This window comes from Arvicanthis niloticus, chromosome 12, assembly GCF_011762505.2.
Source record: "Arvicanthis niloticus isolate mArvNil1 chromosome 12, mArvNil1.pat.X, whole genome shotgun sequence".
NCBI lineage: Eukaryota > Metazoa > Chordata > Mammalia > Rodentia > Muridae > Arvicanthis > Arvicanthis niloticus.
Genome location: NC_047669.1, coordinates 16,246,188 through 16,272,862, shown reverse-complemented (window position 1 = coordinate 16,272,862; position 26,675 = coordinate 16,246,188). Strand labels below are relative to the sequence as shown.

General features: G+C 40.3%; 1 protein-coding gene across 4 annotated transcripts in view; it reads right to left on the bottom strand.

Moving 5' to 3' along the window:
• Positions 1–20,273, bottom strand: part of Opa1 (OPA1 mitochondrial dynamin like GTPase) — a 73,794-nt gene extending 53,521 nt beyond the window's left edge. The window contains exons 1-8 of one of the 4 annotated variants that reach the window (XM_034514943.2): positions 19,999–20,248; positions 13,934–14,252; positions 13,208–13,304; positions 11,926–12,033; positions 11,411–11,464; positions 10,532–10,599; positions 4,547–4,657; positions 30–83 (exon numbers count right to left, since the gene is read on the bottom strand). In XM_034514943.2, the coding sequence (XP_034370834.1) occupies positions 30–83; positions 4,547–4,657; positions 10,532–10,599; positions 11,411–11,464; positions 11,926–12,033; positions 13,208–13,304; positions 13,934–14,252; positions 19,999–20,030 (843 nt within the window). In that variant the 5' untranslated portion in view covers positions 20,031–20,248. Of the gene's footprint in view, positions 1–29; positions 84–4,546; positions 4,658–10,531; positions 10,600–11,410; positions 11,465–11,925; positions 12,034–13,207; positions 13,305–13,933; positions 14,253–19,998 lie in introns of all 4 variants that reach the window. The other 3 variants (XM_034514945.2, XM_034514944.2, XM_034514946.2) reach the window with 3 other exon arrangements.
• Between the last annotated feature and the right edge of the window lie 6,402 nt (positions 20,274–26,675).

The following is a 26,675-nucleotide window of genomic DNA, read 5'->3' as shown; positions in this document are numbered from 1 at the left end:
AGTGCGAGCTTCTCTTACTGACCAGTTACCTGAGTATGCAGAAGTTCTTCTTGAAGTTGGTCAATCTTTTCTTTGTCTGACACCTAAATATTTAAAATAGATTAATTAGGGTTATATACAATATATAATAAGCTGGAGTTTTAAAGCAGCACTAAGAGTATAAGCATATTTAAAATAAAATTTAAATCAGGTGAATATTTAAGATAATAAAAACCTTGCACTCATCAATAAAAACAGTTCATCAAAATCTTATGAAATAGAAACATCAAGGTTCATTGTCCTGTTACCATGCTAGTTATCTGTTATGGAAGACTTGTTAGAAACAGTGGAGATGAACATCTGGGCTTACTTTATCAGGAGCTTGCTTTGCACTAAGGCACAGAAACCTAATGTCTTTGAGCACTACCATTTTTCCAGAAACAAGTATGGGGAAACCATACATGTTACTGCATTCCGCTACTGAAAAAGCTCATTGGTTACGGTGTATCTTGTAAAGAACAACTTTCAGCTTCCTCATTATCAACAGAGCTGTGCATAACAAATACGGAGAATAATTAGCATCTCCAGAGGTAAGTGGAGCCAGAGGCTTGTTTTTAAATTCAATTCCAATGCAACAGCAGCTAACTTTCAACAGAGCAGAGGTGTCTGTAGAAAGGAAACCAAGTTAAGCAACTAAAGCTGTTTTGAACATAAATAATAAAATTCACAGGTATTGTGCAAACTACTTCAAATTGTTTTAATAGTTCTAAGATGAACTATTTTAAAAGCTACCAAGTGTCATGGTATAACCGAGTTTAAAGTAGTCACAATACAATAAACAGAAAATACAATGAAAATGATGTCACTTATGCCAAGTTCACACAAGTGTTCACTGACTTCTTGGCAGGGTACAGAGTTGTCTTCCTCAGATCTTAAATGATTTCTTTATTGAGGTAGACATTAATAAATCTTGTCCGTGCTACAAAATGTTATTTTTAGATTTTTAACTCTGAATTCTAAATAACCTTTCTAAAATCTCCCCATTTTCATGGATGATAATACATTTTTCTCCTTAAATGTGTATGTTTGAAACCTAAAATTATATTGAAATGAGATTTTCTAACAGAAATTTTGTTTTTAGCCTTGAGTGGGAAGAGACTTGCTGATACAGTTATATTTTCATTTTGATTATGTGTACTCAGGTAGACTGGACAAGAATTATTAAGTCTCTTAAAATGTGAGAAGGAGCCAGGCAAGTCAAAGAGCCCACAGCCCAAACAACAAGATCTAAAGGACCGGTATCCGAGCACTCCACATTAAGATCACAGGGCAAGCCTGCATTCTGTTAAAAGTATGATCAAACATTTGTGATGCAGATTAAGTTCCTGGTTAATTTCAAAAATACTGTGATTTACTTTCTTCTACTAAATATTCATCCAATTGTAGTGAATCTACTATAAGATATATAAATACTACTACTTTCAACTGTTTTTGCTTAACTTTTTCTTTTTGAGGCAGAGTCTCACTATGTAAATCAGGTTGGCCTCAGACTAAGAGATTGCTCTGCTTCTGCCTCCCAAGTGCTGGACTTTAAGGTGTTTGCCACCATGATCAGTTTTGGGTTTTGAATGTAAGTTGAGAGATTTTCTGAAATATACCCTGAATTACTATAAAAAATTCAATGTTACTCAGCATGTGGAATAATAATTAAAAAAGTAAAATAATTAAATTAAAAAGTTAAAATGTTAACATAAGCTAAGGGCATTAAAGGTTAACTTAGTAGTTTGGTTAAAATAAAAGACAATAAGAAGGCAAAACAATTAATTAGAATATTACAAAAAAGGCATACTTCCTAGCTGTTTTATTTAAAAAGGATCAAAATTAATGTTGTAAAATAGGTGCTATAGACAGAACTGAGATCTCATTTTCCCCCTAACAGCTAGGATGAAAATTCTTAGGTGTGAATATAACTTTTACATGTTCTCTTAGAAACTAGCATGAGGTATTTCTAATGTATCATTTATTGTAGTTATTTTTTTTAATGCACATGGGCCTCTGTGTGTGTATGCACATGTGTATGTGTGTGTTCATGTGTGTGGAGGCCAGAAGACTAGCTTGGTACTAGGGACACTACACACCCCCTTAGAGAAAGGATCTCTACTGCTCTAGAGCTCTCTTAGACTTGGCTGGCTGGCCAGGGAGCCCTAGGGAGCCTATCTCTGCTGGCCCAGCACTGGGACACTGCTACGTGGGTTCTGGGGATCCCACTCAGATCCTTCTGCTTGTGAGGCCTGCTCTCCTGCTACCTTTTCAGACAGCTTAGATATATTCTCTTCCAATAGCTTTACTAGTAGAGCTCAGCTATTTACAACACAAGACATGCTCTGCCGTGTAATATATTTAGTTTTTACTATGAAATGAATTTTAACGTCACTCTGACAGGAATGAAGCAAATGGTGATGAACCAGAGCATTTCTACAATTCCAAGGCTGTGAACCTGATGGAGAAAGGGCGGGGTCTTCCGCACAATGAGCTCATGTCACAGAGAAGCCCTTAGCTCCGCATGAGAACAACACTGACTTTAGAACTGATTTCCTCCTAGTAAGTCACTGTGACTGTTCTGAAATACTGAAGCATGCATCTGAGAATCTCTGGAAAATTCTGTGTACATATTCATAGGAGGAAAACTACCAACATCTCCTGCCTCTGGTTATCACTTTTGCTCAGAAAATACAGGCAAACGTTTTACTTCTAACAAAATATTAAAAACCAGAGATCTAGATTTTCAAGAACAAAGAAATAATTACTTAAAGGACTTAAAAGTACCTATAGTTTATTTTAGGCCTCATGTAAACCTTAAGTGCCTGGAATGATAAAAATCTCAGGAATATAGATTTTGACTGTGATAGTGAAGCGCTGATGTCATCTCTGCACTAACTTCAGGGAGCACAGGAAGACAAGGGAAGGAACTAGTCTTTCAGGACGGCAAGGAGAATGGGCTCATTATGGAATAGCATAAATTATTTTTAAAGGCCCATTAACTTTCACACGAGGCAATTACACAGTGGGCAGGAACAAGCCCTGGTTGGTGTCGCACCTTACAAACAAACCAGACAAAAGTACAGCTCTGTCACCGTCCCTGGTGAACTGCCAGAAAGGAACTACAGGGTCAAATAAATAACCACGTAAACAGACCAGGAGTGACAGATGTTCTTAAGTCTGAAGACAGACTTGTAAAACAGGCCTAAACTGAACATTCATGTCTGGACTCTCAGAAAATCAGCCAGAATTGATTACTTATATCCCTGGAATGGTCAGACTTAGAAGCATTAGTCTTAAACTGCATCTTACATCTTACAATGGCAGACAGATGGGCCTCATTTCAATCTGATTAGTATGAAAAAAGACCAAATTGTAGTTGTACCATATTCATATTTCTAAGCAACATTCCAGAACATACAAACTCCTCCCACTTCTTTCTGTGACAAAGCTATGGTATGGATGGCTCAGTGAAGGCATCTACCTTAGAAAATTCAAATGATACACTCACAACAAATGTAAACACAGAATGTTTAAAACAAATCCTTCCTCAAGTCAAGAATCTTCTCTCTCCTCTCTCCTCTCCCTCTTCCTCTACCTCTCCCTCGAGACAGAGCTTTACTTTTATAGCCCTGGCAGTCCTGGAACTTGCTCTGTAGACCAGGCTGGCCTTGAACTCACAGAGATCCACCTGCCTCTGCCTCTGCCTCCCAAGTGATAGGATTAAAGGTTTTCATCACCACCGTCCAGCTAAATCTCCTTTAACCACCATGATGAAATAACTTGTTTTCTTTTTCTACTTATTTTATCCATCCTTTGAAAACTGAACAGGACATAGGTGTTGGTTGCACAGCCATGGAATTGAGAAAAGGCAGGAATGGCATTAAGCAAACATGAAATTATGCTGAGAACTCTCAGGAATCAACCACCACCGAGATTAGCCAGTAGAAGCATTGTACCAAAGCTGCATCTGTAACATCCCTTGATTTAGACACAAGAGCACATGAGAAGCTAGCTGTATGATTGATTCCTTTTCCTTAATACAGTTTGTACACAGCTTTAATACTTCTCTGATCTTACTTAAAAATTCTCTAAAAGATGAGATAATTTCTGCATATAAATGCATAATCATTACACTTATCTCATTGTGATAAAAGTCTGTACAGGATAGAGGGGCTGACCCTATGGCACTTTGACTTAATGGTTAAATGCACACTTTAAAGGATTTCGTATAGCTTCAATACCCAATTATTTGAGTGAGTCAACTGTACCATATAAACAACTATTCCTAATTTCACTCTAAATGCAAATGTATAGACTCTCACAGATAATTAATGGCTATGCTGGAGCTTACATGTTGGCCTTTGGCTACACTACCCACTTGAGGGGGTATGATGTATCTTTTTAATTTACTTTGTTAAAAATAATTTCCAATGACTGGAGTCCATCAACAGATTAGGGTGATATGATCTTGGCAGATTTGGCTGATTAGTGTGATGCATCAGTAGCCCCTTAAACCATCCATCACCTTGCGCTTCTGTTGGGCATAGCTCGTGCTATACTGGCCAGCGGCTCTGCGTGCTTCCTCTTCGTGCTCTTGGATTTGCTGTTGTAAGAGAATGAGCTCACCAAGCAGACCCTGCCATGAGTTTACAATGAGGAGAAGAGGGAAATTGGGAGGAGAACAATGTTAAACCAAAGGGCACAACAGAAGGACTGGGAGGGATGGGTAGCTTAAAACAAAAATGGAAATTCACACACCTAGAGTCCTGTCCCGTAAGTGGGCTCTGCACTGCACCTCAGTTTCCCCTTAGTAAAACTGGATGTCTCAGAAAAGCAAAACAGCATGGCTTAAAAAGTGAGAGTGCAATAACTGCTGACTCAGCAGCCAGCCAGCCAGCCAGCGTCAACAGAGTGCAACTAAACTGCACAAGGAGGCCATACACAAGGAGGCTGGCATAGCAGGTCCCTGGATTTCTTGGTAAAACCCTTTATAAAAACTGCCATTGTGCACTAATGTATGCTGTTGATTTGAAACACTACATATGCAATTTGACTGCATTTTCACTTTTTATGAGCTGTTCTGACATAGAAATGGACTCTGAGAAAGTAACTGAGCACATACCAATTACTTAAAAAAACATAATTAAGATACCTAGACAATACAGTTATTACGAAAACTGAAAAGTAAGAGCCAGTTTGGACCACATTACCTTTTTCTCTCTAACACTGACTGTACTCAATCATTAAAGGTTAAGCTGGTAGACTGTGATTACACTGTGTTCACATGGGCCACAATCCTAAACCCATGTGGTCTTCTGTGCAGTACTTCACAGAGTGGCAGGTGCTGCCTACTAAGGAAAGGAGGCAGGTGCCTCTGCGTTGTAAATTGCTGGCCTATGAGAAGGCCAATTTGAGATATACGGAGAAAAAGACAACCAAGAATCAACAGTGATGTTACCAGATTGATGGTTTCTCAATCAGAAAAATCAAACCAGTGAAGTTCCAATGAACAACCAATTTGAATAGTGTAGAGTATTAGAACCAATGGACTCAGACTTACCAAGTCACAAAACTAAAGGTAAGAAAGCTAGTAATTATTAAAACAACCTAAACCAGGACTTCAGAGCTTTAAATTTTTAAAAAATAATAGTAAAAATACCATGTTTTGTATTGTCAGAAAATCTCTTAATATAAAAATGCTGGTTAATGCTATGTTCAAATTTTAGTTTGTGGGTTCACCCCAGGGCTTACTTGATTTACCTTACATAACCCAAGAACTTAGGTAATCATAAAAAGGTCCCAAAAATAATACAGGGGGTGTGTAGCATTACAGTAATAGAAAGATTGATATAAAATTTGGGGATTCTGTTTTATTCTTAGTTTTGATACTATGATTACTGATCAAAGGATGAATGTAGCTTGAAATTTCAATGTTTCCAAATTCAACAGTGTAAGATACTCATAAAACTTGATGCTGTCTTCAAAGTCACCTACCAACTATCTTCATTATCTCATAATTTTTGTCATTCAGTATATTAAATAACAAACAGAATTTCACAGTGTTATCCACTTGCTCATTTATCTGGATTATCATGTATTCCAGCTACCCAACTGCTCAGATCACACAAAAACAACTATCTTTAAAGAAGGTTTCCTATGTGAGCTTGAAGATGTGTCCAACCTTCATATTCAGCATGACACAAAATCACAATCTTACATAAAACACTGCATTTGTATGAGGCTTTTATTGTTGCTGTTGTTGGATTTTTTTTTTTTTGGTAAGTCAAGTATGCAGTTTTAAGTGTGAACTCTGTAGACCACAACCAGTGTCAGTGTCAAAAGGCTGGACACACCCAGTAGCATATGTTAATATTTACTTACCACTAATACTCTCTTATAAACTATCGAGTAATTTTGACTTAGCTTAACTGCCCCACCCTGAGTCACTGCTTATGTCTAAGCACAGCTGTACAGTTATTATGAGATCGTATCTATTAAACTACCAGGAAATACTCTTTCTAGTGACACCTCACTCTCCTTCCAAGTCTGCTACTGAAGCACTGCTATGTGAAGATAGGTGAAATTAACTGTTACCTCCTAAAAAAAAGTAGGAGAAAACAAGAATTAGACACAGAAAAAAACTACTGACACTATACTATGCATCTTAAGATCACCTTTCCCCAACTTTAAGCACCAAATCATAAGCTGTACCACTGCTAATCTCTGAGCATGAAGAATAGCAAAGAGACAGATGGACCAGATGCAGCTTCAGATGTACAAAACACATTTTTGCCAGTGAACATTCTCCAGAGCTTCAACTCTCTGCTCTCAAGAAACAGTTATTTAGAAGCTATTATATATAAAATACAGACAGGAATTGCTACAAATCACAATTATGGATTAACAATTATAGGAGGTAATTTCTATAATTTACCATCTATAATTTATAAAATAAAGCCCCTCTTTGAGACAGGTTTCACCACATAATTCTAGCTGGCCTGGAACTGGCTCTGTAGACCAGGTTGGTCTTTAACTCACAGAGATCTGTCAAGTGCTGTCATTAAAGGGGTGCGCCACTATGCCTGGCTCCGAAGGTTTGCTCTGGACATTGTGCTTTGACACTATAATTTTGTCTCATGTTTCAGGAACATATACAGTTATAAAAAAAATGACAGCATCAAATCAAGAAAATTAGTTCTAACAAGAGTTCTACCAAACAGCTAAAATTACTAGTTTAAGATTGAATGAGTTTGGTGGAAAAGATTTTAATAAATTTGGACTAATATGCCAATGATCTAAACATTAGCTCCCCCAAATACACAGTGAAACCTAACCTGCTGTGGCCTCTGCATGGTGATGAAGTCCCAAGGCCTCCAGGTAAGTGTTCTTATAAGAGAGACTCCAGGAGCTGCCTAGCCTTTTCTGCCATGTATACAGACAATGCTCACCAGACATCACACCCACCAGTACCTTAATCTCATATCCCAGCTCCAGCACTGAGAGGAATACACTTCTGTTGTTTATAATACAGCCATTTATGACATTTCTGTTATAAAGCTGGAACAGGCTAACTATATCACTTGCTATGTTACCCAGACAGGTCTTAAAGCCTTGGCTTCCAGTAAGCCTCCTTTCTCAGCGTCCTGAGTGGCTGGCACCATAGATAATGTGCCACTGGTTATTTGAATACCTAGCACCTTAAGTTAAGGCCTGGCATATCTGAGATGTGTTACAGGGTTTGGCATATATTTTTGCTTGAGTAAGTCAAACACAACTGATTTTTACCTATCAATCACCTGTTTCTAGTTTAAGGTAATTTAAATTGGGCCAGTCATTGGTCGGCTATTCCCTTACTTTCTACTCCCTCTTTATCCCTGCACCTCTTCTAGGCAGAACACTTGTGGGCTGAAGGTTTTGTGGCTGGGTTGGTATCTCCATTCCTCCACTGGAAGTCTTGCCTGGTTACAGGTGACCATTTCATATGCCCTATTGTTAGAAGTCTTAGCTAGGAAACTTCAATCGGGATGAAAAGCAAATGCATTTAATTAATGAAAAAATAATTTAAAGGCTCTATAGAAGGTATATGGCCAGTCCTACAAACCATTTCCCATTTTTCACAATCTCCACAAGACTTCATAACAAAACAAGGAGAAGACTTAATAGAATGCTAAATACCATTAGCATACTACAAGTCACAGAAAGTGATGAACGTTGTTGTCATTGGTCCCTTAACTCTTAACAGCTTTACATTTATTTAGGAGTTACTCCTCATAACCTTTCAAGGGGCCTCTTTTTCCAACAGAGGAAATGAGCAACTCAGAGAAGCTAAGCAATTTGTCCAAGGTTACAGTTTAGAAAACAGGAAAACCAGGACCCGTGATTCCAAAATCTGCATCAGTGCTACCTAGCAATATTGCACAGCTATGTTCAAAGTGCCTTTGACTCATCAGTACCAACTTACATTTCAAAGAGTACAATGGCAGGCGTGTCTAGATCACTGCACAGAAAAGAGTTGGCAACCTATGGTGGGCAGGCTGAGTAGCTTATAGAGACATTATGGTTTGGAAACCTAATGAAATATTTAATATCAGGCCCTCTAAGATAACATTTGCCAAACTTCGTTTTGGCTTAGTAAAAAGAACTTTATGCAGTATTCCTAAGCAGTACTTCCCAAACAGAATAATTCTGCTATTTGTTTAGCCAAAAAACCCAAACTAACGAAACAAATAAAAACAAACTTAGTTTCCTTGTATATTATTGCTCAAGATACTTATGAATGCAAAACTTGTTATTGGCTGTCAAAAAGAAATGTTTTCCCCCTTTGGAATACTTAATTTCCTCCAATCAGAAATAGCACATTACATAATTTACTACTTGGACATTTTAAAATTATATGCACATGTGTATGTGTCTGCATGTAGAAATGTACATGAGAGTCCAAGTACCCAAGGATTCCAGAAGAGGCTGTCAGATCCTGTGGTACTAGTTACAGGCTGTGGCAAGCCACCTGGTGTGGGTCCTCTGCAAGACCAAGAAGGGCTCAACAGGTGAGTCATACCTCCAGCCCCAACTGATAAGTTTTAATAGGGAAAAGTAATTACCATAAATTAAGATAAAGAAAGAGCCTACAAGGGGCATTTACTGTCAAACAAACAAAGGAATATTAAAAAAAAGCAACAATTTTATTTTCATGTCAATTGAATAATATCAGATCTACATCAATAATTAAATTCCCCACACTCCATTCTCTTGCTTTTTCTCTAGTACAGGGAACACTCATTCATCATTTTGTCAGTTTTAGGGGACTTACCTGAGTCAAGTCTGAACAAAGTGATCGCACAACACATGAGTGAGTGAGAAAGCACACCCTGGAGTATCTTCTGACTTAGGCAAAAGCACTGCAGCTGAAGGATCTACACTTCCAGACCTGTCACAAGGGCCTTCTCCTCGGATCGGTTCCTCAGGTTTACTGGCTTTCATGGCCAAGGCTTTCTCTGGCTCAAAATAAGCTACATTTGTCAAGCTACATTCTAGCACTACCCTTCAATACAAAAATCAAGAGTGCCCTTTAATTAAAATTATCTTTATTAAAGTCGGGTCAAAATAAAATATGCTTTACCTAAAAAGTAAACAAAAAGAAATATTGGAAATATATTTAAAAACTGGGATAGCATAAAAAAAGGTTCAAGTTGAAAGAAAAGGAAAGAAATGGAAATACAGAAACTCTCCTCCTCAATAATCATAAAACTATTTCTTTCCCATGATGCTTTAAAGCTCAGTATAACCTAAATAGTCCACATTTAAATAAAATGTTTACAGAATATTTTACTCATAAATCTATCTAGACACTATTTTTACAAAACTTTACATAGTTTTACAAAACTTTTTCTAGTTAAAAAAGATGACAGAGTAAAAACTAAGACTGGTATGGTGGAGCATATGGCTAGAAATTCAGAGCAACTCAGGTGACTGTAGCTCAACACTTCTCTACGTTTTATATGCAACGGCCCCATAGTGTCCACATGGATTTGTTTGAGGTGTTAATACTGATGCACCTCTCAATGGACTCATCCATACACAACCTTGTAGGCTCTCAGTATGTAAGAATTGACTTATTCACTCAATAACTCACTTTCTATTCTCTCATTTCTTTCCTCCTAAGCTACCTAAGTCTCCAGAAGAGCAAGAAGGTTCTGTGCATAAATCTGGTATACTCTGTACATTGTGTCCTCCTGGAGATCTGTGAACATGTATATGCAAAGTCTCAAGAAAGAGAGGACCACTTAAACTGTCCATACTGGCTTTTCCCACATAAACTTTATAACAAACCTTGAATAGTTATTTCACAGAGCGTAGCTGAAGGGGAAGGGTGTCTCTGATTCTATTCCAGAACAGCTGTATTAACACCTGCAGTTTTCTAGAGATGTATTAGCATTTTCACATATTTCAAAAATCAGGGAGAGCTAAGCGTTTCCGACTGCCTGTGAGATGAGCTCTGCTTTATACTTACCTTCCTGTAATGCTTGTCACTTTCGGACCCATGATCTGTTGCTCGAAATGCTGTTTCTCCAGGTGAGCCTTAAAGGTAAACACACTCACTTAAATCCTCCAATGATGTCAACAGTCCAAGCTAAATTCCAATCACATCTAAGCAATTAAAAAGTAAGTGGGGTGTAGGGAGACTGAGGACACAGCCCAGTGGCAAAGTGCTCACCTCATATGCACTGGATCCCCAGCACTGCAAAGGGAAAACCAACCCAAAGAAGCCGCAGCCAGGCAGGGCATGCCTGTGATCCCAGCCCTTAAACACTCAGGAGCCCAAGGCTGCACCGAACCCGAGATCATGGCTCAAAAGAAACCAAACTAGCTTCAAAGAATACATTTTTATTTTTAAGAAAATTACTGACAATCAATGTCAAAAAATTACAAACTTAATCAATTTTTAAAACAGAAATGAGAATTATGATAGAAACAAGACAATCTTTGGTAAGGATTGTTTTACAAGGTAGTATTTACAGTCAAGCACCACTGCCATCAGACAATGTGTATAGTACAAAGCAAATTTAAATGTCACTATGACAGGGCAGATGAGACAAGCTAAAATTACTTTTCATTTCAATTTTTTTTTTTCCAAGAAAACACTCTGGCTAAGCAAATTTTCTTTTAATAAGTTTAAATTGTGTATTTAGCAATTTCAGCTTTGTTATGAATGTAATTTCTTTTACTATTTCCACTAAAAAGGATATAAGTTTGCCTAACATAGTTCTGGGTTTAAAGATCAGCACATATAAGCAGGATTATAAATTTGGTCTGCAATTTTATTTGCGACTAGTTTATTAGAAGCATTTAAAAGGCATGTTAAGATCAGCAAAAGTGTCTTGTTACACACCTAACAAGAGAAGTGGCTCAGAAGCTTCTATGACTTCACTAACCAATTTGGGACCTGCAAAAAGTCAGCAAAAGGGAAATAAAAATTTAATACGAGTAAAGGAAGGTGTCTGAGATTCCAGACTTCTATCATATTAGGGTAATAACTGGGCAAACACGCCAGGGTAAACCCTTTAAATTATACTTCACATGGTCTGTAATGACTAAAGTTTGTTTTAAAGTAACAATATTGGCTTGAGGCAGTTATGAAAAGCAAATGTATAGGTAGTCTCATCTACTTGTCAAGAAGGAATATGTTTTTACTCACCAACAAAAAGCTATGCACACATTTTCTTACAAATTTTGATTTGACTAGGCTAAAATTTAAAAGCACTGTGCAAACTTTGTGTTTACCTTGTGTTAAAATAAAATTCTTTTGCATTTGTTTTAATTTAAAAGATGAGAACAAATAAGACCATCTCCGTATTCTGCCTCTAAGGCTCTAGGGCTTACAGTTAGATGGAAACCCCTCCTTACCTGCAGTGAAGAAGTCCTTCAACAAGCTGAGGCTTTCAGTAATCTTGTCCAGGTCAGGAGCCAAATTGGCAAGGTCTTCAGAACTGGGAAGGGCTTTTCTAATCTTCTCTAGAGGGGATCAAAACAAGAGTAACAATCTCAAGGGAGGATACAGCAAAAATATTAGTACTCTAAATATGTCAACTTGCTTACACCTCAAGCCAGTCCTATAAATACTGTCAACTTTGCTGTCCACTCCACTCATAGATGAAAAACTAAAGCACAGGGCAAGAGAGTGAGGGATCCAGGGTTCAAGACCAGGCAGCCTAACTTCCGAATCCAGCCTCTCAGTCATCACACAAAGATACTGGTCAATACATCATGTTACACAGTACTAACATGTATTCTTTTTGAAAAGAATGAAAATGTCTCCTAAAAATACCTTCGTTACCATGGCTACATTTAAGAAGTACTATGAGGAGGCACTTATACAGATTAATTCCACCTCCATATGTCTTAAAAAGGGACTCCAAAATTTTTAAGCTCATTATGAGTTACTTGCCATCAGTTGACTGTTCTCACTTACTTGTTACAGGCAACGGCAGTGTTTTAGGGGGTGAAGTCACCTTGCACACTAACAGACTTTTAAGGAACTTGGCTGCAGAAAGTCATCAAGATAGTCGACCAAAAAGAGCTAGCTTAGTGTCCTGGTGTGCACGGCACAGGCCATGCTGCATGCTGGAAATGCTGTGTGGGAAGGCAGCAAGCAGCATGGAAATGCAGAAAGGATTTGCTAGCTAACAAAACACAAACAACAAGGTACCTCTCCTTATGACTGTATAACTTTGAAATAAGAAACTAATGTTAACCATATTCAATTAATAAGCAACACTGGAAGAAAATAGTCTAAAAGAGGGTGGTAGTCATGCTAAAATGAGATCATTGGATACTTATTCTCATATTCTTTTCCCTCTGGGCTGGCAAAATGGCTCACTGGGTAAAAGTGCTTGTTACCAGGCTTGTCAACCCATAGGTAACCACAGGATCCCTTTTAATTTCAGAAGACTCCCACAAAATGTCTTCTGATCTCTATACGTGTACATCTGCATGTGTGTGCATACAAGTGTAATACACACCCACACACATATAAATAAATGTAATAAAAATTAACTTTTCTTTTATAGATTATTACTTTCATTACTAAAATAAAACTATCACATATTAGACTCAAGCATTAAAACTACCAATGCAACTGCCATCCCCTCACAATCCAAAAGCTATTTTTAATGTTGATGATACAAACCCAAATCAATATACTCATCAATTTCCCATATAAAGTCAGGCACAATCCACTTATAGTCACTAAGGTCTGGTATCATATCTTTCCATTCATCGAAGGTCTAAAAGACAAGAACGTATGTCAATCAGATAATCCAAATGCCATAGACCAATATAAAGAGGAAGCGAGTTGATTAAAACAATCTACAAGGAGAATGCATCATGTATAGAATTTTTAGGGAACAAATTTATGTAAGTGCAGGTCTTTAAATAGCAAGTCAGAAGCTGTATATATAGAATGATAGTAAATACTCTTCTATCAAATGTGGAACTGTAAACAGTCAAAATATTCCTATCAAAGAGGGCTTTTGTTGGCATTAAGTAACACCATGAAGCAAAAGGAAGACTGGGAGAGAGGTTACTTTGCCTTTGGTCCCAGGGTGGCCCAGAAGTAGCCCTGTGAACATGCTGCTTTACTTTCTCTCCTGTGCTACTAAATGGCCATGTTTAGAACCAAATTTAAGTGTTCTTACTCCCAGACCAGGGCTTCATCTTCCAGGTCATCTATAATTATGGTTAATATTTAAAAAGCACCACAGGACATATACACATATATACATATATACAGTGAATGTTTCAACAGCTAGTTACATTTTATTCACTAAAGAAAAATGACAATTTCTTTCTACTATGCTATACAAATTTATAATATTTTGGAACAATTAGAATTATGGTAAGAAAGTAAACTCACTTTTTTGGCTGTATAGCCACCTCCAACAGCAGATCCCAGTATGATATATCGAAGTTTTAAGAGCCTTGCAGCTAACCTTGCTGGCCAAAAGTTCCTGTGGGGCTGGTAGCCATATTTAACTGGAGAAAGTTTCAATTTATGTAAAGAAAGGTTAGTTAGAGAGGAGAACTGCTGAAATGATGTCCTTGGTTGGGGTCTTTGAAGCTTGAGGGTGGGATGATGTGAATGATAAATACTTCGTGAAACCAGATGTAGTTTTTGGAGTGGTACGTTTCTTTGTAGTCCAGAGCTATGTTTTACTAAGGATTGGCAGACGTCACTGAAAAAACAAACAAGAATGAGAGAAACATCAGAGAAGGCAACAATGCCTCAGAAATGACAGAGAAGGGCGCACATGTGTACTGACAAACCACAGCCCAACACACACTAGTTTACATTTGTTGTGTGCCAGCTCAATCTTGTTGAAAACCCTACCTCAAAAATAAACCACACTAGCCCCATTCTACAGCCGAAGGAAATTGTGGCACAAAGTATAATTACAACCTACCCCAGATGACACTAATAAAAAAAAATAAAGATGGAATTAGTCCAGGCACACAGACTCCAGACTCTATATGTTAATCTACTATATGTGGGTTGTGATACAGTTCCCCAAGGAACTGAAACCAAAGAGGAAAGAGGTGGGCATTCATTTTACCAACAGCTGTGTACTGTAACAGCTGGTAACAAAAACGCATGCATTTTTTTTTAAGTTTAAAAAGTTTTATTATCACTTATTTTATGTGTATTGGTGCTTTGCCTGCATGCATATTTGGGTACTTGTGTGCAGAAGCCAGAAAGGCATTGGATCTCCTGGAACTGGAGTTACAGGTTGGGAACTTCAAATGGGAAATCAAACCCAGGTCCTATGGAAGAGCAGCCATCTGTCCAGCCCCAGAATAAGGTATTCTTGACATAAAGGTAAGACAGTAAAAGGAGGAACAGGCCAGCAATTGCCTCTGGAACCTGAGGAATTCACCAGGGAAGACATAAGGCTCCAAAGTGCATGCGTGTGTGAGGAGGAGGGTTCCTAGACTGAGCTGTCATCAACACTGGCGTCTGTAACAGGCTCACATCACCTGCACACTCTATAAAAGCCCTAAAAGGAAAGTTGATAGACAAGTAACCAATAACAGAAAACACAGCTTGCTCAGTCATCCATCCCTCTCATTAAGGAGCAGGATGAACAAATCATCTGCATCAGTCATTGGTTTCAAGCTTAATGTGATCAGACAATCAGACCAGGCAGCAAACTAGGAGTTCTTAATATGATATCATATCATGTGTATTGACAGGATTCCTGAAAATACTGCAAACTTAAATAAGAGCATGTTCAAAAACATTAGAGAATATATTTGTAGATTTAAACATTAAAAATGAGCGTAGTGAATACTAAAAAAGCAGTTTATTGAAAGTAAAGCTGAGCTTGCATATATATATCAATAGCAGAAAATTTAGGACAAGTTCTAGAATGTAGAATAAAGAAAAAATGCAGAAAACATATGCTATGATGCAAAGCAATAGTATTAAAGTGGGAGAACAGGAGGTATAGTGCAGCCCATGGGTACACGACAATGATCCATTGGGATCGGAGAATAAAGTACTGGAGATGCATACAGTATGCACTGTGGGTGCATGGAGATGTAGACAGTGTGCACTGTGGGTGCATGGAGATGCATACAGTATGCACTGTGGGTGCATGGAGATGCATACAGTGTGCACTCTGGGTGCATGGAGATGCATACAGTGTGCACTCTGGGTGCATGGAGATGCATACAGTGTGCACTGTGGGTGCATGGAGTTGTATACAGTGTGCACTCTGGGTGCATGCAGATGTATACAGTGTGCACTCTGGGTGCATGGAGATGTATACAGTGTGCACTCTGGGTGCATGGAGATGAATACAGTGTGCACACTGGGTGCATGGAGATGCATACAGTGTGCACTGTGGGTGCATGGAGATGCATACAGTGTGCACTGTGGGTGCATGGAGATGCATACAGTGTGCACTGTGGGTGCATGGAGTTGTATACAGTGTGCACTGTGGGTGCATGGAGATGTATACAGTGTGCACTGTGGGTGCATGGAGATGTATACAGTGTGCACTGTGGGTGCATGGAGATGCATACAGTGTGCACTGTGGGTGCATGGAGATGCATACAGTGTGCACTGTGGGTGCATGGAGATGTATACAGTGTGCACTGTGGGTGCATGGAGTTGTATACAGTGTGCACTGTGGGTGCATGGAGATGTATACAGTGTGCACTGTGGGTGCATGGAGATGTATACAGTGTGCACTGTGGGTGCATGGAGATGTATACAGTGTGCACTGTGGGTGCATGGAGATGTATACAGTGTGCACTGTGGGTGCATGGAGTTGTATACAGTGTGCACTCTGGGTGCATGGGTAAGTTTTGGGGCTTTCTGTTTGTTTTCAGTAGAGTTCCCTTTTATTGTCCATACTTATAAACAGACAAATATAACAAGGATTTTACAACATGTAGTTTTATGAGTTGGCTTACAACTTAGTACATTACAAACATTTCCTCTTTCCAACAGTTAAGATAACTGTGTAGCTTGGAGAAACCATCAACTAATCTTTCTTCCAATATGTAATGTCCTTCCAAGGTGACCTCGTATCTTTCACAATGCATGGAGAAAAAAAGGAGATGTCTTAATTACCTTCCTATAGATATAGAAATTTGCCCTTCAATGATTTAACTCTTTTGGTTTCTGTGACTGGGTCTTTCTCTTTAATCCTTCGAACCTGGTATTTACTAAGTAGCTCAGCCTGACCTTGAACTTCTAGAATCCTTCATTTCAGTTTTCAGTTACAGGTGTAACATGGCTTAATGATTTTTAGCTTTTTAATGTGCATCTATCTAAGCATCAATCAAGAAATCCATTTTATTTTTCCCAATCTTTATCATTAGTGAAAGCAGTATATTATTTAATCATATTTTAAAGTAGGCATATTGTGGGAAGCGGCTCCGCTCTCGCCATTACAAGGTGGCGCTTGGCATAGGCATTGCTTGAGAGAAAAGACAACTCCATATATGGAGTTGTATGCATTGAGAGGTGTGGTTACCCGATCACCCCACCTCTCATCATTGAGAATGGCCAATCTCCAGTGACTTCGTGGCAGTTGCTGATAGGATTAAGGTAATGCTTATAAGGGGCTGCGGGAGTTGAGGAGGAGAGAAGAGAGAGAGAAGAAGCTCGCTGTACAGGGATAGCTGAATAAACCGCTTGAAGAAGAACACGGTTGCCGTTGCCTTATTCCCCGGGTCGGACGTGGGTAGCGACAGCATATAATGCAAACAGTTATTTATTTATTTATTTATTTATTTATTTATTTATTTATTTATTTATTTTGAGACAGGGTTTCTCTGTGTAGCCCTCGATGTCCTGGAACTCACTCTGTAGACCAGGCTGGCCTCGAACTCAGAAATCCACCTGCCTCTGCCTCCCAAGTGCTGGGCTTAAATAGTTAATTATTATACAAGTAAATAGATAACATTTTAAGATAAATATGCAAATGAACATTTTAGGGCAGATGTGAACTTTTTTTAAAAAGCAGACAAAGGGAAGAGGTTGTATTTCAGAAATGAAGAACATACTCTATCTAAGCAATCTCATATTCTTTTAGAAGTATTCAGAAAGAAAAAGAACAGATGCAATGGAAGAAAATAACTCTGAAGAAAAATTTTGCAGAACTGAAGAAAGAGATCTTTAAAATCAAGATCAAGCCAGATGAGTGATGAAAACGAAAACCCACAGCTGAACAAAGCCTTAGTAATCTGGGACAGATGGCAGAGCTAAGAAAGACCCTACAAGTGGCTAAGGAGAGAAAAAGACTTCCTTATTCAAAGAAGCTTAAAAACTTAAGTCAAGTCAGGCAGTGGTTGTGCATGCCTTTAATCCCAGCACTTGGGAGGCAGAGGAAGGTGGGTCTCTATGAGTTCAAGGCCAGCCAGGGCTACACAGAGAAACCCTGTCTGTAACAACTAAAACTCCAAACAAACAAACAAACAAACAAAAAACACTAAGAAAAAAAAGCCCTAAAGTCTCAATGTAATAAAATACATCACCACGTCTTTTACCTATATAGAGCTGTCTAGTATGAAATTATTTTTTCATCAGTTTTACATAAATATTTATTGCACCCCAAAGTACTGGTCATCAGTCTTCCATCTGACTTTCCAAGAGAAGTGTATTTATCTGTACATAAAAAGTCTGTTTTAGGGCTGGGAAATGGTGGCTCACACTTTTAATCCCAGCACTTGGGAGGCAGAGGCAGTCTGATTTCTTAGTTCAAGGCCAGCCTGGTCTACAGAGTGAGTTCCAGGACAGCCAGGGCTACATAGAGAAACCCTGTCTTGAAAAACAAAAACAAAGTCTGCTTTAACCTGATGACTAGTGTAGTACTTAGCTGCATTATTTCACAACTTAACAAGAACTATATTGTGTAAGGCAAACCTGGGGGTTTCTGGTTTTCCATATCCCTGTTTCTTCCATTAGCTTGGCTGTGCTTGGGTGTAAGACGTTCTAAAGCCATGACTGTAGAAACATGTCCATAACTTCAGAAACAATGTAGCCCAACGGTACATAACTGATCAAACACACAATACAAACTACAAACCTGTTTATTTGTAAACTCAATTTTAAGGGTTTCCTACATACCTCTGTTTGAAAATAATATGCTATCTTCTGCACTTTTTTTTCTGTTTTATAGAAAATTAGATGTCTCTATTTAATTATAACACAGCAGCAAACATAAAACTTGTAAATAGCTTATTTCAACAGCAAAAGGTTGTAAACTTATTGCTAAATTAAAATCCCACAAGATTAAAAACAACCACATTATAGCAGAGGCACTTCCACTTTTGGACTCCTATTAACTGTAATGAAACCAATGGGTTCCATTCCTTATACACATAATAAATCATTTACACCATTAAAAAAAAGTTATGGGGGCAGGGCTGGAGAGATGGCTTATTGGTTAAGAAGACGGGCTACTCTTCCAGAAGTCAGAGGTTGGATTTCCAGCACCCACATGGTGACTAACAACTGTCTGCTACTCTAGTCCTAGGTGACTGAATGCTGTCATCTGTCCTCTGTGGGCGGCAGACATACAAGTGCCACACGGATACACGTGCTGGTGAAACAGATACAAACACATTTTTAAAAACTTCTAGGGGCCGTAGAGATGGGTGGAAGCCTTGGTGTATACTACGTCTTGTAGTCAAATGTCTGAAACAGTGTGCTAAGCTTGGGGGCTATTGGAACAAATTACATCTATAATATCAAATTTAGTATCATTAAATGCATATAGCAATTCATATAAATAAAACTATGTTTATGGTTTTCTACTTTAAAACAAGACTAGGGCAACAACAGCAGCGAGACTTGAAAAGTGCACCACGCTGTATCAAAGTGTACCTCAACACAGAACAAGATCTCCTCTGCGGGGGGGGGGGGCATCTCTTAAATACCGTCTGATAACATGTACATCACCACTCTAGATTTGACTCCAGCCAGAGGGTCAAGCAAACGGACTGAGAACCCTTTTACACAGAAGTGTGAAAACGCATACTTTCAAGAATGCTGCTGCAAGTGCTTCCAAGTAGCTGCAAGTGCAAAGTATATATGGCGTATGGCTGGAAGAAGATAGTTAAATGACACGCACAGAGATACAAGGACAGAGCCAGGCCAGGAAAGAACAGCAACAATAAAAGCAGTAATAGCAACTAGAGACAGATAACAGCGATATCACAAGGACAGGGACAGCAACGATGGGCCAAGGCTGAAGGCATCAAAAATCTTCTTGTTGAACGAGGAGTGGTCACCGGCCAACTCCCGTCACTCCTTCGGGTATTCAAACATCCGCGAGAATTCTCTAAGAGCCTCGGCCTGGCCTGAGGGTCGGTCACCTGCACGCACATTCAGGAAGTAGTGATGGGTCAACTCTGCTGTCCAAATGGCCCAGAACGACATAACGGGGCCAGGTCGCAGGCCGCACTTACCAGGCCACCGCCGCCCGACGTGCTCGCCACATCCCGCCAGCGCAGACCACACACAGATGCCGAGACGGCCACGGGGGAGCCCCGTGTCGGCCCCAGTCCGACTCTTGCTCCAGCAATGACCCGGGAAGAGGCCCTCAGGAACAAGGGCATAGAGCAGCCGCCGAGTCCCTCCCAATGGCGCATGGACTTCCGCAAGAGCCGGCTGGGCTCCCGTAGTCAGTCCGTCTCCGAAATAACCACCCACAGGAACGCTAGGCAGGCTGCACAAACGGGCCGCGGATGACGTGCGCATGCGCGGAGAGCCTCTGGGCGAGACCTGTGTAGTGCTCCCCTTCTCGGCTCCGCCCCCAAAGTGTCTGGTTGGAATTCCGAAAATGAGCTGGGCAGGCTGGGCGCAAGAAATCCACACGATGGATTTTATTGGGATTAGCCAATTTAAGGAGATCTGTTTAAAAGCATTTTCATAACTGAACAACTTTATAGCCAGAAGGTTGAGTCTAGGCTAGGTATGCGAGGCACCTTAGAAAGTCTGAGATCTGATCGGAAAGGGACTTCTGACATTTAAGCTGTAGGTTTGGGATAAACACATATAGTTTTATGAAGGCACATTTTTTTTATCCCCCCCCTTGTTGGCTTTCACCTGAATTTTAATGGCACCCATTTATTGAAATGGTCTTTGTCAAAGTCTCTTAACAGGCCTTATCTTTCGTAATCCTCAGCAGTATTTGGCTAAGTTCTTTTCTTTTGATTTTTCAAGAAGTCAGATTCATTCTTCCCTCTCCTTGTAACCATCCCTTCCCATTCCTCCCTACCAACTCCTCTTCGGACATAGTTGTTTCCTAGTCTCCTAGCTACCTGCTTCTCCCAACTATTTTTTAGTGTTCAAAAGTTTCAGTTATGTTTTGGGCCTTTTGGATTCTTTCCTTTTTTCTGGCTACATTTTCTCCTTAATAATCTAAGTTATTTATTATCGCTTCAAATACCACCTTCATCTTCAACCATTTTTGTATTTTAAAAAGAAAACAGGGGCTCAAAAACAGGAATATTGCCTGTGAAAGATTGTGAAGCCAATTGAAGGCTTTATTGGAAACTAAAATCAAAGACTCTTGTACTTTATTTCACTTCAAAGATATATTCCTTCCACCCATCTCCTTTTCTCTCTCTCTCTTGTGTGTGCGCGCGCGCATGCGCGCGCACGCGCGCACACACACACACACACACACACACACACACACACACACGAAAAACACCACCACCACCACCACCAGCCCAAATAAACTGCTTTTCATCAAATTATCAGAATCATAAATCAGGATCCATCTACTCACGATACAAGTATATAAACACAACTGTCTGACAGTAAACATTCCTACTGCAGGACTCAAGGGATGGACTTCCTATGGTGACTGTCTCAATGATAGCTGTAGATAGAAACCTGCTATGAACCCTAACCAGTATAAACTGTAGAGTGAAAAATTATAAAGGCCATTTTATGAAATATGTGTAGATTTTTCGCCTTACAGAACTCGGAACTGAAAATAAGATTTCAGGCCTTCACATTCCAGGTGAAGGACACTTGCTGGATTACATTCCTCAAGCCTCGCCCAAGGCAGGAAGACACACTCCTGACCACAGATAAAAGATGCTGCCACCTAGGTGGGGCTATAGCAGGAAGAAGCAAAGATAGTTAATCTGAAATAGTTGGTAAATGGCAGGATAGGTCACAATAGCATGGTAAAAACCACATTTTTGAGAAGAATGAGTGTGCCAAAATTTGTAAAACAACCAATCACATGTAACCGTGCGAAAATGCAATCATTCATGTATAAGCACGCAAAAATGCCTTCCTTCCCCCACCCCATGCTATAAAAGACCCTTTAACCCACCACTTGGGGCCAAAACCTTGCTCTTGGAGCTAGAGAGCTTGTAGTTTTGACCGCCGGCTATTTTCCCTAATAAAGCCTCTGCTGATTGCATCCAGGTATGGTTTCTTGTGCTCTTTGGGTGGTCACGACTTCCGGAGACTTGAGGAAGGGTCTCCCGAGTATGGGGGTCTTCAAAACCAATCTAGAAACCAGTTTAAACCCCAACCTTCTCTAGCATTGTATAAAAATGCATTTGTCATTGTTGCTTCCTAATTCTTGTTTGGAAAACACAAAAGGGAGAAATAAGTGACAGCTGCTTCCATGTGTAACTTGTCTCTGCATTTTACAAAGCTCTTGCTTTATAATTCCACTTCTAGGCTTGGACTACTGAAGGAGTCCTATGGGCAGCTTATGTATGTTAGCATAAAAGTCTCTAGATAGTAGCTAATTAAGTGAATTACATTCATACTAGGCACAGCACCTATGAGCTCTCAGTATCCAAACAGAGAATAAGATCTGAAATAGGTTGCCCTAGTTTGAAATGGCTTTAATCTAGGATTTGCTTTGTTTTAACTTCACAATTCTGCCAAAGAAATGTGAAGAAGAAAATTCAATGGAAGCCATGTGTCAAGTACTTGTTTTGACCAGCCTGTTTTCTATATTCACTATAAAATAGGCCGCCTGTCTGGTAGTGTATCTATTGTAAGCTAGTGTATTTGTTGTAAGCATGTTTAAGGTTAGAGGGCTAGACTACGGTAGGAAGTTTGGGAGGCTGGGTTGCCTCAAGTGATATTGAAGAGATCAGCTCAGAGCCTTTGAAAAATTCTACCAGGCCCCTCCCCTCCTGGAAAAAAGAAGTCATCAATCATCCCTCCCCCCTGGAAGGGAGAGGCTAATCACATTCCTCAGGAAGACCACCTGCAGATAAGGGAAGCCCAGAGCACTTAGACACATTCCTCAGGGTAGACTGACCATTGTCCCCTTCAGTTAAGGCAAATCCTTGCTACCTCATTCCCTAAGGACCAATCAGTTTAAAAGTCACACTGATCTGCCAATCACATTTTGCCTAGTAGGTGTTGCTCTATTCTACCCCTGAAAGCTGTATAAAAACTGGCTGCACGGCCGCAAGCCCAGCTTGATGGAACAATAAACTCCTTTTGCTTTTGCATCGATCTCCGGCTCCCTGCATGGTTCACTCAGGTGTCCCTGGTAGCTAAGGCTCATCAGAATCTTACAATCGTTTCAACTTATAATGGGTTTATATGATATCCACTTCACTCTATGTACATCGAGGAACATCTACTTATAGTGCTGAGTAGGAAAATTAGTCAAACTGTTATGAAATCAAACCACCACCACTAGTTCAAACTCAGGCCACAGAATTGTTTTGTATTGAGGAACCCCAAACTCGGGAGACCCTTACACAAGTCTCGGGAAATCACGGCCACCCAAAAATCACAAGACACCGTATCTGGATGCAATCAGCAGAAGTTTATTAGGGAAGAGAGCTGGCAGCCAATGGTCAAACTGCTCACTCCACACAGGAGAATTTGACAAAAGGCCAGCAAGCTGAGGGGCTTTTTTATAGCACGGGGTGGGGAAAGGGAGGAATTTTCTTGCTGTTACACATGATTGGTTGCTTTACAAATTTTGAACATCAGCAGGCTGTAACACTGGGAAGACCTCAGGGGGGGAAGGGGTAACCAAGAACAGTGGAAAGTTAGCTAGTTTTTGGAACCACCCAGATGACTTGTATCTTTCTCTGTGGTCAGGAATGTGTTTTCCTGCTTTGGGCCTTCCCCACCCACAGGTGGGTTTTCTTCCCTGAGGCTTGAGGAATGTTACTCTTCCCGGAATGTATCCTGGGACAATGAAGGCCTGAAATCTTACATTCAGTTCCGCTTTCTGGAACCTGCATTCTTTTGCTCAGGTCTAGGGGTATTTGTATTTTGGGGGCCGCTTGGCAGGAATCTGACATTAGGCCAGGACAAAGAAATGGGCTTCAGGCAGGAATTTGACTTTGGGCCATGGCAAGGAAGTAAGCTCAGGCAGGAATCTAAATCTTAGGCTGGAACAAAGAAGTAGGCTTCAGGCATGAATATAACTTTGGGCTAGGATGGTGAAGTAGCCTCAGATATTTTGGTCATCCTGATAAGCCTTTAGAAACAGTAATCACGGGAGTAGCCTCAGAACTGGCGTCATGCTGCAGTGTGTCCAATTGTCTTTCTCTTTTTAATCCTCACTCTTGCCCTGGAGAACCTGTTGACTGACTGAGCTAGCTTGGTTAGTTTTGTTTGGTTACACAGTGTGAAATGATATTGGACTTCTTGCTGCCATTTAAAAACAGATAAAATTTACATTTACATAAACCAGTATTTTTAAAATATCAGACAACATTAAGTCCTAACCTTTAAAAAACACTGGGAGGGGGCAGGAATCAAGTTATGTTTCATATCCCTTAGTCAAATTAAACACATCAGTTGCTATGATTGTGATCTTACTTTTCTTAGAAAAATCAAGAGAACTTAAAAATATAAACTGTTGTTTATATAAAACTTATTGATGTATGTGGGGCAGTGGTTCTCCACCTTCCTAATACTGTGATCCTTAATATGGTTCCTCATGTTGTGGTGACCCCTAAACATACAATTATTTTTATTGCTACTTCATAACTGTAATTTTCTACTGTTATGAACCATAATGTACATATCTGTGTTTTCTAGTGGTCTTAGGTGACTCCTGTGAAAGGGCTGTTTGATTCCCCAAAGGGGTCATGACCACAGGTTGAGAACCACTGATTTAGAGGGTGTATTGGCTGGTTTTGTGTCGACTTGACACAAGCTGGAGTTATCACAGAGAAAAGAGCTTCAGTCGAGGAAATGCCTCCATGAGATGCAGCTGTAAAGCATTTTCTCAATTAGCGATCAAGGGTGGGAAGATCCATTGTGAGTGGTGCCATCCCTGGGCTGGTAGTCTTGGGTTCTATAAGAAAGCAAGCTGAGCAAGCCAGGGGAAGCAAGCCAGTAAGTATCATTCCTCCATGGTCTTTGCATTAGCTCCTGACCTGCTTGAGTTCCAGTCCTGACTTTAAAAAGAACAAAGAAATATCAGAAATCTACAATCTGTGCCTGGCCATAAGTATGTGTTTAAGGTTTTTATTAAGTCTCTTTGCGAAGTTCTTCTTGGAAGGTATCCAGACTCCCCGAGGAGAACCACATTCTTCCTCTGTGGTCTCCTGGAGAGAGAAGCATCTGAAGGCATGTGCACTTGCACATCGTCATTAAACTCCCCAGTGCTCAGGAGAGCATGTTACAACCATTGTTGCTCTTCCCATCGACACTGTCTATGTGAGAGGAGTCAAAATCCTTAGGATGGCATCTTTCCTCAAATTCGCCTCTTCGTTTTACAATGATGTATTATCTCCCTCTTTACATGTATGTATTTGTATCTGTGTCTGTATTTCATGTGTGTGCAGGTGCCTGAGCATGACAGAAGAGGGCAGCAGATCTCCTGAAGCTGGAGTTAAAGTAGTTTGGGAGCTGCTCAATGTAGATGCTAGGAATAAACTCAGCTACTCTGCAAGAGCAGCAAGCACTCATAACCACGGAAACGTCTCTCTACCTCTCATCTATGTGCTTATAATCCTTATAGGCACTTATTATAGAAGCTGATGAAATATTCTAAAATTTACTTAGAAATATAGTGTGGGGTGGTGGGCTGTGAGAGGCAGCTGGGTACCTGGTTGAGCACAGGCCTTGAACCCCAGAGACCCTTAAAGGAACGGTAGATGTTCGGCTTTGCTCCTGGGCCTCCTGGTTCCTTTCACATAGCCACAGCCCTCTACAGCCCCTCCCAAAGAGAGGTTTGTGGCCATCAGTCATGTAGCACAGGTAGAGGGTGAGACACAGGCTGCAGAGCCTCAAGAATCTCCATATTCATGAGATACATAAAGGCCAAAGGGCATAGCCAATTAAGCATTCCTTCCCAGACCCTCCTCCTTGCAAAAGGTATTTAACCTCAGGCCTGCCCTGAGAATACGGGGTATAGCTTCATCCATTTTCTGCTATGACAACAAACATTTTAAGACCATGGTCTACCTCTTTTCTTTGGGGCCTGCTATGGGGAACCGTGGAGAAGGCCTTCAACTACTGAGCCGCCTTCTTACCTCCTGCCACCAACCTCTCTATGTTCCAGCCACTGAGGCCGCCAACTCGAGCGAGCCAAGCTAGCCATGACCCAGGCAAGTGAGTTACCACGACCAAGATTCTCATTCCTGTGGAATGTTGTGGGTGTTTCTCCCTCTCCCTCTCCCCACTTCAGCTTCGGGTTGATCTAACCCATATTCTCCCCGCCCCCCAGGTCTTTCTGCAGCCTCTCAGCGGCACCTGAGAGCTCAAGGGCTTGAGACCAGTCAGTCCCCGTCTACCTCCTGGCCCGGAATCTTCAATCCAACAAGTCCCCACTCCCCCCCCCCCTCCCGCCCGCCCCGCAGGATGCCAAACTGTTTCCTCACGCCTGGAGCGGCCCTGCAGCTTCCCACAGCCTGACAATGGCCCGGTTTGTGGAGAGAACACAGTCAAATTCCTGTGTCCCTGTCTCCCTGAGCCACAACCCCAGCTTCTGGAGCAGCAGACTCAGATTCACAATTCAACTCACAAGACCCACGCCCGCCCACACACGTGCTACGGACCAACAATATAGAAGACCAAAATGTTAAAAAAAATTGAGGCTGGATCTCAAAGCAACTGGAAAGGAGACAGTGCGGTAGGTATAAGGATAAATATACCCATAGACAAGAATACCGGTTGAAGA